General features: G+C 33.3%; 1 protein-coding gene across 1 annotated transcript in view; it reads left to right on the top strand.

Annotated features, from left to right (window-relative positions):
- LOC110021988 (protein TSS) overlaps window positions 1-12,416 on the top strand; it is a gene marked incomplete in the record, with an annotated part of 50,252 nt that overhangs the window by 5,020 nt on the left and 32,816 nt on the right. The window contains 3 exon segments of the mRNA XM_020720739.1: window positions 5,882-6,406; window positions 6,521-6,678; window positions 6,765-7,308. Coding sequence (XP_020576398.1) covers window positions 5,882-6,406; window positions 6,521-6,678; window positions 6,765-7,308 — 1,227 coding nt within the window.

Here is a 12,416-nt window from a genome sequence, read left to right as displayed (position 1 = left end):
TATATATATATGTATCTATGTATAATATAAATTTATTATTTAATCATTAAACTTAAGTGCATTTGATTTAAGCACTAAAAGAATGTTAGGGTCATTTTTTGGTATAAATTAATAAATATTAATTATATTACTATAATTAAACTTGAAGTTTAAAGTATTCAAATTCTAATTAAAATTGTCAAATGAAACAATAATTCATAATTAAATTATGATAGAATTAAGTAAATTGATAATTATATATTTTATATTTTATAGGTGATAATTTGAAAGAAGTAATACAAGTTAAAGCAAGTAGATCGTTATCAATGTGAGTACTCTTATTCTTAAATTATAATATTTTTTTGGTATTTCTTCTTAACCAGTTTTATGAGTTGTTTTATATGCTTGATTAATATAATTAATTTTTTTATTATTAAAATTTATCAATTATTTTGATGCGAATGCTTATAATCTCATATTATAAATTATTTAATGTATTATAGTCTTACATGTTGAGTGATATAAAATTATGCATGATATGATTTACATAGATTGATTATATGTGCATTTCTGACTATGATAGAGTCACCTCTTGATGGTACTAGTGATGAAATACTATGGTACTTGTACACGTAAATGGAAAAGAATATTGATATTGAAGTACATTATGTGGTATAATTCTTAAACGATGCTCTTGTGATGATTGTATATATAAAAAATGACAATGATGTGGTAAGATATATTGAATAGTATGTCAAATATTTATATTGATTTTTTAAAAAATTTAATTTGCATGTAGATTGCTTTCTTTTTTCATTATTTTACTATAGTTTTGGAGTATGAGTATTTACTAGTTTGTTTAGTTCTTTGTTATTTTAAACTAACTTTCAGGTTGATTAAGTGATTAACAATGAACAATGGAAGAAAAAAATGTGTATAGAAGATACGAACAACTAATAACGAGACAATATTAAATATTTCGATTTAACTTAATTTGATTAGTGACTCTTTCATTTGTTAAATCGTGGACACGAAAAATTTAGTTTCTATTGCCAGACTCGTTGCTACCTGGTTCGAGGCTTGAAATTAACTAAGGCAGAAACGGACTGTCGGACGGTGCGAATTAAATTTTCTACATTCGTCTACAATTTAACAAATGAAAGTTTTCTACAAATTAAGTTAAAGCAATACAATTAAAATTAACTCGTTACGGGTTTTCCCCTTCGTCTATAAACATTTCATCGTTTATTGTTAATCTTTTAATAATTTACTTGAACTTGAAAAATTAGTTAGTACAATTGTGAACTAAATGAGCCAATGAACACTCTTACTTCTAAATTAACGTATTACAAAGAAGCAAAAGAACAATATTTATATCAGCTAAGCTTCTTTATAATTTAATATAAACATTCAATCAATATCATTTAATATCTAGACAACCGTCACATGAGGCATCATCTAAAAATTTGTATCAATTAAGATGCATCAATATCAGTATTTTTTTTTCATTTACTTGCACAGACATATTAGTGTTTCTCGACTAATATGATCAAGAGGTGTTCTATCATAGTCAAACATGCACATGCAAACATACTATAAATTATCTTGTTTACATTCTAAATATCATCCAATATCTTATAATATGCATGCGTGGTAAAAAGTATAACTATGCAAATCAGTCAAATTCACTTCTAGATGATCAAATTAAATAATAAGCCAAAATAATCTTATTCTAATTTTAGTAATAAGATATTTAATTATAATGTGAGTAGTTTAGAAGAAAATACAACTTTATTATTATAACTTAGATGTAAAAGTACTGACCTCGATGACACTTAATTTGTTATTTGATTTGTCTCGATATTGATCCTTCAAAATTTGGAACCTTAACATATTGTAAAATTAGTTAATTTAATAATTCGATAAACTATTAAATTTTCATTAATTAAATATTAAATTTCATTATTTTATCTTGTGTTAACCTAAATATATATATACACACACATAATTATATATTATATAGTTATATAATTTTTATTAAATATCATAATTATTAAACTCACCCTTAATATTTCCTTCAACCAAAACTTACCCCGTTGAAATATGTGTTTCTCTTTTGCGAGTGAGAGATTCGGACGATAGCCTCCCTCGCAAGAGAGCTCTTCCTTTGCTCGAACTGCCTGAAGCTCATTGTTTTCTTCGAGCCCCTCGTCGTCCTTCCACAGCTTAACCTCGAAGCTTATGCTTCCTAAGTCCTCGTTGTTGACTAGTGCTTCTCCCGTGCTATTCTCCTCTCCTTCACTTGTTGCTTGGTTTTCAGGTAAGTGGACATGCAATTTATATAACCAAATCACTTCTTCATCTTCCCGATCTCGTTCTCTCTCCCCTAGTTTCGTTTGCCCGACCCTCTGCTCTTCTCCTTTAATTGTTCGTTTTCTCTCCCTTCCTGATTCATCATCTCATTTTCCATATCTGTACGTTTCTTATTTTCTATCCCTTTGTTTTCTCCTTTTCTTGTCCTTCTGTACCGCGTCATTACCTTATTGTTTGTTTCCGTCTTTAGTTAATTCCAAGTCCCTAACGAGATCGTGACTCTATCCTAATTTATCAACATGTACTATTTATAGAAGATTGATACAAAGGTTGCCCACCTCCAAATTATTCGAGGGACTTCAATACAATATCTCTCTTTGGCAAATTGTAAAGGTCATACATAGGGCACCAAGATAGTTGCTCATGCATCTTTGTTGTAAATGTTCTAACATTATAAGATAATATGATACTGTAGTTAACCCAAATTATAATAGGAAAAAAATATTATTACTAAAACAAATAGACAGTTACTATCAAACACCTTGAAAGAGAAATTATAATAAATACGACATATACTTACACTAAGGTTTGATTCACGAGTGGTGAAGGTCAACTAGGTGGTCAGAGAGTGGAAGTAGGTGGTTGATTGGGTTGAGAGGGTGGTTGGGTCAGCAAAGAGGAGGGGTTGTACAATAGTGAACCAACGGGAAGGGCCATCCTTGGTTGCGGCAACAAGGGAGGAGTACGTCAACAACGAATGGGAGGAGCTGCGACAAAAGCAGTAGGTTGAAATGAGAGAAACAAATAGTCAGGTGGCTGGAACAATTGAAAATAGTTAGGTAAGGCTGTTTCCGGGTGGTGACGACGAGCGAGAATGGTGGTGACAGCAGCGGGGAAGGCGTATGACTGCAGGACAACCAAATGAGAATTATTCTAGGGCTACGACTATGAGGAAGATGATTTGACGGTGAGGCACTACAGGAATAACAACAAAACAACTACTTTTGGGGCAAATGTAGCGAGGAGGTTGATGTGGTAGCGTGCGGGAGAGATATGCAAAGGGATAGGGAAGATAATCACTGCCTGGAGATCAAGATACAGCTGAAGCATTACTTAGAATACTAAGATAGAGCCCTCGAAGGAAGATGAGACGCCGTTAGCTGTTCGGATGCAAAACACTCAAAAAAACTCCCTCTGAACTCTAATTCAATGCATATATAGGAAATTAATAAATATGAATGAAAAGAAAGGAGAAAACTTGCTAAAAATTGAAAAGGAGTCGAAGATCGCTTGGTTTGTTTTTTTGTGTTCCCGTGAACTGGCGCCTGTGCACTGTCGCAATATCGTGGAAGGAGGGGTCCGGTAGCTCTCGCATCAATCTCTCGGGATTTGGGGGATCTTCAACATTATATGTCGAAGCTTTTGTATACTCATAGTAGTCAGGTCGGCCATGTTGAAGATGGTGGAGCTACTATAACTTCACGGTAAGTCACTCATACTGGTATTGTCATCCTAAAACATATTCTGATAGAATAAATATCGTTCTGCTTTGGGAACAACTTGATAGGTATATAATCATATTTTTTTCTAAAGTAACTCTCAAGCCAGTAGTTTCGTAATTTGTTATATCCGCTCCTTGTACTCGACTGAATGTATTTGGTAAATAAGTATGTAAGGAGGATTCAACTTTGGGATGTGAATTCTGTGAAAGACTGAGCAACTCTCACTAGCAACCCTTCGAGAGAGGCATCTTCTTCTCCTCTGGTAGAACATAGATCCCATTGAAGAATTTTCTTCTCCACCAATCTTCTATGTCAACTTCCAAACTTATGATTCATCATGTCTGATTATTTGTTGGGGGACACTGCGGAATAGATTTTAACACTCAACTAACTCTATCTAGTCTTCCTAAAATGGTACAAAAGAGTCTCATTTCTGATATGTTGGACCTCCCTCAGTTGGGGCAACTTAGGAAGGAGTTTATCTATTTGAAAAGTTTGAATGTCTCTTATCTATGGTTGTCGGGTATTTGGTGTTGGTTCCTCAGACTTAGGAGTTTCCCTTATGGCCTCAACTTAAAGTTTTTCTCTCTCACCAGTTGGGATTTGGTTCTTCTCCCTTGTGAGTTGCAGTTGGCGGCTATGAGATTGCCACCGGGAGGTTTGCTTGATGGCTAGGGATGGAGGGTACTGATCAAATTTCAACTGAAAACTGAAGCAAGGTTCTCTAAGCCTATGAACTACAATTTTCCTCCTAGTGGTGGGAGACTCACGATCTATGCCTTAGAAGATGCATAGATTGAAGAAGATACAAATTAAAATAAAGAATCGAGATTGAAGAACTCATGATCCATGCATCAGAGGTTAGAAAGGAAGAGTAGTTTTGGTGTCTGCATCATGTCCAGCAACGACAATGGTGGTGTCGGTTCTGGCGTTACTCGAAAGGGAGAGATTAGGAGAGCATAAATAGTAGTCAGGTTAGCAGATATATTGAGATGCACTCAGAAAAGATGTTTTAAAAATAGTGAAAACATAATTCTGTATTGTGGTTTTTAGAAACTGTTCAACATAAACATTTAAAACAAAAATATCAAATAAATGCATTTTTTTTTTGAAAAAAAAAGAAAAAGCAAAAATAAAAAGAATGTTGCAAGCAATCCCCAAGGATTTCTAATTATGGGATTCCATTGCAAGTTGGTTTGGAACTATTGAAAGTTTTCTTTGCACATATAGGACAAAAGAAAATTACATTTCAAAAATGTTTTCAGGAAGATTGACTCCATATCCGTTCAAACCCATCAAGAACATCAATGTGTAGTCAGCCAAGTTGACAAGTGAACCTGGTCGGTCACTAGTGCTAGTTAGCAATAGGGCCTTCATCAGGGGAATTTTTTTAGTCAATTGGTCAAGTTTAAAATGAGCTTTGGCAGTTCAAATAACCTAGCTCAGCAATGATTTTTACGAGTGCTTAACTTTGACCTATTAACTGATTAATGAAATGTTGGCCATGTTCAGTTGGTCTAGTTGATTTAGAAGGTGAAGCTCGTGGCTCAGTGCAAGGGATTTTCTTATGATGATTGAAAGATCTAGAAATGAGATTTTTTTCCTGTGTCTTGATTACTTGACTTGAAATGAAATTGTTATTCCAGCTTGTCATACTATATGCACTCACATAAAAGTCCTAGAAATCAATAAAACAAATCCAGCACTAAAGTGTTTATTTTCATCTTGACAATATGGGATTCAACAAATTTTTCTATGGTGGAATGAATTAAATTTGAAATTCACAATTTTTCCTTCTTTCTCTACAAATGTTAAAATTTTTTCTCCACACCTATTTAGAAGAATGTCTTTATGTACAAGTTAGCAGTTTAGTATTTTCTAAGTTTGGGTTCTGCCAATGAATATAATATATCGTCTATAAAGGGAAGGCTTCAGCAATATCCAAATCATATGATGTATTTTTTGTTCATGAAATATTGTCTTGCTGTCGTACATTATGATATTGATTTTGTACACTGACGCAGCACCCTCGTCACTTAGCTAGGTCTCTTCCGTCCTAAGATATGAGTTGTTTCTTCATGATGCAGTTTGGTAATCTTCCCTATGGATATCGTGCTAATACATGGCTCATTCCACCGTTAGCTGCACAATCACCCGCTACATTTCCTCCCCTCCCTGCAGAGGATGAAACATGGGGGGGTAATGGTGGTGGATGGGCAAGAGATGGCAAAAGTGATTTAGTTCCTTGGGCTAGTAAGTTTCGGTTCATTACAGCTATGCCTTGCAAAACAGCAGAGGAAAGACAGATCAGGGATAGGAATGCTTTTCTGATTCACAGCGTATTTGTGGATGCTGCTATCTTTAGAGCGATTGCCGCAATTAAGCATGTTATTGAAGTGAAGCGTTTGATGCCATCACTTGAGACGAAAGAAATTTTACACCTTGAGACAGTGGGAGATCTTAGCATCACGGTTTTCAGGGATGCTTCAGATGCAACCCAAAAAGTGGACACAAAGATTGATGGGGCCAGAACAACAAGAATGGACTGTAAAAATCTGGCAGAGAGAAACTTATTAAAAGGAATCACTGCAGATGAAAACACAGCAGCCCATGTAAGAACAATAATTAGCTATGCTCTACTTTGCTATTCAACTCCGAAGCTTTTAAAGCCATAAATAAATTGTTTTTGTTCAACTGTTCATTAAGAATAATCTGTGATTTTGCAGGATGTGTGCACTTTAGGCATTGTCAACATAAGATACTGTGGTTACGTTGCAGTTGTTAAAGTTAACTACGAAGAGACATGTGTGGCAGCAGGCCCCCCATTACAGATTTTTGATATAGATGATCAACCTGAAGGATCTAATGCTTTGAACATTAACAGGTTACTTAGACTATTAGGTGGCCCATTAACTTTTTAATCATTTCAGATGAGTTCAGTGCTTCTAATATATTTGATGTTGTCTATAGTTTGAGGATGCTTCTTCACAAAGTCCCTGCATCTGAACAGAAGAGAATATCCAATCATTCGAAGCAGTCCAGAGCTGAAGAACAATCTGCTGCTCAAGCTTTCATTGAGAAAGTCCTCATTCAGAGTTTAACAAAGCTTGAAGATGAGGAAACTGATAATAGTATATTCTTTAGATGGGAACTTGGGGCATGTTGGGTACAACATTTACAGGACATAAAAAATGCGGAGAAAGATAAGAAACAAGCTGGTGATAAGGGCAGGAAGCATGCTGTTGAAAAAGCAAGACATGAGACCAAGGTTGAAGGGCTCGGAAAACCACTTAAGCTTCTTAAGAATTCCAAGAAGAAACGAGATGTGAACGAGGAAAACTGCAAATCTTTTGATAGAAAATCTTTAGAGATTGAAGTTACGAGTGAGGTCCAAAATTCCAAGTGCGTTGATGCTCAATCAGAATCAGCTGAGAGTCATTTCACACTCAAAGATCTGCTGCCTGATTCAGCATTTATGAGATTAAAAGAATCTGACACAGGACTTCATCTTAAGGTACACATTTAGCATTAAACTTCTCTTCTCTATATACTGATGTATGTATGGTTGAATATGTATCTTAGCACTTGATGCTTCCACTTTATTGCATTTAAATGCTCGGACACATTCTGTGAATGAAATTTCTTAATAACTTTAACTTATATGCTATGCAATGAGCATATTAGTTACTAGTTTATGAAGTTGGTTTGGTTTTTCATAATATAACTTCAGTCCAACCATAGGTAACCAGCACTGAGCTACTGTCCATATGAATGGTTGCTGTCACCGTCTCCATTGTTATCATATTTATCTGCATTGCTCTAAAAGAACTGTTAGGTCCTGTTTAGTTATGTGGTATTCCATATCGCTAATTGTTATGTAAATTTTTTTTTTTGGGGCATTTACATACATACCGCCAATACTTATGTATTTACATATCTAACACCTTAACTCTAATTTTTACAATTAGAGTATCTAAATTTATCATACCACATCAAAACACCACTATTCTAACTTTTAAAATGTGAAATATTCCTTTTCATTCTTAGGTAAGGTGTCATGCATGTAAAAATTTAAAGTTTAGATGTTAAGTATGTAAATACATTAGAATTGAGTGGCATGCATGTAAATTTTCCTTTTTAATTTTATGTAAAGTGATAAATTTAATTATTAATGTTAAATTAATTTTCACTATATATATATATATATATGTATGAATTATTATAACTAGCTGAAGTCCATCATGAGTTCTCATTTTTCTTTCATTGTTTGTTTTTGTTGAGCCATACATGTGGCATTAACCTTTTTGATCTTGATAATATAATTATTTCTGTCTATTATTTCTATTGTTACCATAATTTTCTTATTGTGATTTTTCTTACCAACATTCAAATCTATCATGTGAAAGATCCAACTATGATTCATTAATGATCCTTTTTCTAATATTTTTTATTGCATAGCATTACTATAGCTTTTTCCAATCATAAACAACAAGCCATAACTTCATCCTTATTTATTTTTTTTATTTTTAATATAATAAACTCAATATTTAAACTTATCAAACTCTGTCACTTAATTTTACTATTAGATTGATTGTCTGGTAGGAGTTTCCCTCCTAAATATGCATATCATATGTATGCCTTGATTTTTGTAGTATTTATCTTTTAACTTTCCATCGTTTATAACTTGGCACTTATTTAGCGAAGGCCTCAACTATTCTCTTAGATCAGTTCCAAATGGCAAATATGAAGATATTTTATTTCGAATAATATTTTGTAAGTATCTAGATAACCAATATAAAAAGTAAAATTAAAAACTTTGTACTGATCCTTAAATGTAATTCTGTATGTTTAAAAGTTTGTTAGTCTCTTTATAATTACTTTTAATATTTGTCAATATACTTGCATATGTGTATGTATATTTTAACTAATTTTAAAATAGTCATGACAAGTTCATTCTTTTTCTTAATGTATACTAAAGGATTTTTATGGTACTTGATCATATGTTTTTTTGGTGTTAAAAAATATCATCTGTAGATGCAAAATTGCCTATTGTAAATCTAACTGACATAAAGCCGGATTGATTCTTCATCATTAGCATGGACGTGGATTGAACTAGAAATTGAATTGCTAGAAAGGTCAAATCTAGTTTTATATGACTTGGCTCAAACATATTTTGGAATTAAAGTACATGAATCAATCCTAGCTTGAATTTATTTTGAACTAAACTATATCTAAATTAAATTGAGCTTGATTGAAGTGGATTGAAATATGTATGTGTGCTTTTTGATGAATGCATGCATACATATACATATACTTGCATGTATATATATATATATATATATATATATATATATATATATAAAGAAATGGCTTGAAGCTATTATACGAGTCTCGGTCATCCTTAATGTGTCTAACAATTCGAGTACCTCACCCTCCATCAGAGGGAAACGAACCCCATATCAGAGGAAACTTACAACTAAAAAGCAGATGATATGTTGGTCGGACATCTGCTTTTTAGTTGTAAGTTTCCTCTGATATGGGGTTCCTGACCAACACACAAACACAAATAACTGTCAGTATGTACCACTATTCCTTTTTGTGGACTTTTTAGTTGTCCACATAATTAGTTTTGTAATCACTGTTTTCAATTTCAAGATCAAAATTATTGATGTTGACCTACATACAAAGCAGACTTATGATCTAATTTGATAACTTCTAATGAAGTTTGACCATTGATTAAACTTGATAAAGAAATACATAGCTTATAATGACCAACGAAAAGATTACTTCCAAGTAATGCTTTTTTAAATCAATTCTATTAGAAGTATTTTTTCTTCTATACTTAATTTGATTTTTGTACTTTTGCTACATCTATCTTACCATGTAGATCATCTATTTAGGTGTTATTTTTTAATGTTTGGTGCATAACCAAATCATTTTAAAATTTCATAAATTTGCATCATATTATTTTTTAGTAAGCTTAATGTGAATAATTTTGATTTGCTAATGGATGTTTTATGATTGAAAAATAAGAAAAACTGAAATCATGTTGATGATTGTGGTTTTGTATTTGTAAAATATTACTAATTGAAAAAAAAAATGATTTGTGTGTGTTTGATGATGTTAGGAGGTTTTTTGTTATGTTTGATCGTTAAAATGTGGGTAAAACTATATGTTTACGTAAGCTTTGGTATTTCATCTAAACATTCTTGGTATTTTACTTGCTTGTTGAATGGCAAAATTATGAGAAAACAATCAAAATAGTCTCTAAATATTTGTGGCGAGCCATTTTAGTCCTAGATTATTAAAGGTATACAATTTAGTATTTTGATTTCTTAATTATAATCCAAAATAATCTCATTGTTGGAACATGTTTATTTGACAAAAATTGATGTAAAGTTCATAAATGTGGGAAATGAGCGTACCAGTGTCACTATTTGACCTAAGGACTTGAAACTTTGAAAGGGGGAACAAACAATTCAACACTAATTTTTAATTCTAATACTATTACCAACTAATGAATAAAATCATCCAAATAATTATAAGAGCCACTAACGAAAGTAATTCAAATTAATTAAAAATAAAACAATTAAATTTAGATTTACCTTTCTCTGTATTGGCCACGACTTTGATGCTATCTAAGTTAATTTTTCACATAAATTAGTGTAAACACATATTTTATTTCACAAACCCAAAATCAAAGCAATACAACACAAATACATAAAAATAAACACCTACAATTCAAAAGATAGGCAATCTCTCCCAAATCATACAATTCGATAGCTAGGTGATCTCTCCCAACTTTTACAATTTGAGAGGTGGAAAATTTCTTCTAAATCCTAACCCTTTATTTCAAAGACTCAATTTCATGCATACCACACCAAGCTTTTAGGGTCTATTTATGTTAAACATTAATAAATAATAAAAGATTAAATTGCTCTCAGGCTAGGCACCGACATAATAATATTTCCCCCAACAAAGTACATATTATTCTTAAGGTGGGAAAAAGTGAGGGTATTCTTCCTCCACCACTGTCATCTTTGTTTCTTTATCATCTGTCTTCTCATCGCACATTGTGAGAACTTGTAATGTTTGATCCTTACAATGGTGCTCCGAGTAAACTTATCATCACACTGAAAATATAACCCATTGGTTCAATTCTACCGAATCTTTGTCTTTGTAAAGTGCTTGAGAGTCACTCCCGTTCGTAACCCATAATTTTGTCCCATGAACCTTCCTTTTGAAATTCAACTATTTGAGTTTTTTTGTACTGTTGCAGCTGTAATAGTTTGCTATTTCCATAATTTCTCACAGGCCTCACGGTCTTAGCAGCCAAAGTGTTGCATGTATGTCAGATTTTAAATCTTTCATGAAGTTTCCCTCCAATAGCGCTTAAAAAATCCCCTCTGTTATCTTGACAAGAGCTCGAATCTTTTTCTATACTCCATGATATTCCCTTCTGTGGTTAATGCTAAAAATTGCTCATGTAGGTCTCCTTCCTGAATGGTTCAGAAACGTTCCAATAAGAAATCCTTAAATTTTTCTCATGAGCGGATTAGGTATTTAGCTTCCCTCCACTGAAATCATGCTAGAGTTTTTTCCTCCAAACATAACACTGTCGCCATGACCTTCTGCTCGCCATTTAGCTCATTCATTGCAGAATATTGCTCCACCCTCTACACCCACTCATGCTTGTCTTCTCCCTCGAAGAGCGACATCTTAAACTTGGTAACTCTGACATCTCCACCATAACTTTCTCTAAATTCACAATTTTTTCCCATTTATTGACGGTAAAACTCTCTTTTTTTTATCGTAGTCATATCCCATCCCAATTTCTCTCATTTCTTCATCTTGTTCCTCCATACCTCTTGCATTGCCCCTTCTCCATCTTTTGGCTCAATCGCCTCCATCGAAAATCTCTAATTCTCTCCCCATCGAAGCTCTGAGAGGAGATTCTTGATGGTTGATGATTTCCTCTTCGTGTTTTTCTTGTCTGATATCTTTCATTTTTTATTTAGTCAATGAATCTATAGTCAACCCTTCGGTAGAGTTTGCAAATTGAACCGCCGACGGGGTCTTGGATTGCATCTCAATAAACTATCTCAACATCTTCTCTATGATCTTGAAACGGCCCTCAAATCAGTCTTCCATGGAGGAAAACCTTCATTTTATAGTGGAGAGCATTTTCTCCATCTTGGATTTAATTTTGCTCATCTCTTCCTACAATTTATTCTCCAAATCTCCTATTTTTTTGGCCGCCATTCCTCCCATAACGGTTTTCGATCACGAAGAAAGAACTACTATATGTTGAAATCCTATCTATGGCTTCACACATAGTTCGGTCATGTATGTACCACAAGATCGTAAATCATGATCTGCAAAATACTCCCTAGATCTTCTGAATCACTACTATATCATGATTACGATACACCGGATCTTGATTTTTCTTCTCTATTCTCGCCTCGATGCCCGCGTGGCCTTCTCACCTAGCTCTAATCATGATTATGTCACAAGGAAAAAACGGAAATAAGAGAAAGATGAGAGATTTGGGTCTTTGTACGTTGTGATCTTCAGAAACATGGGAGCGTCGTAATTCTGAAATTCTCAGTTAGCTCGAGTCGC

The sequence above is a fragment of the Phalaenopsis equestris genome, unplaced genomic scaffold (assembly GCF_001263595.1).
Source record: "Phalaenopsis equestris unplaced genomic scaffold, ASM126359v1 Scaffold000160, whole genome shotgun sequence".
Taxonomy (NCBI): domain Eukaryota; kingdom Viridiplantae; phylum Streptophyta; class Magnoliopsida; order Asparagales; family Orchidaceae; genus Phalaenopsis; species Phalaenopsis equestris.
Note: the sequence above shows the minus strand (reverse complement) of the source record. Positions and strands in the feature narration are given on the sequence as shown.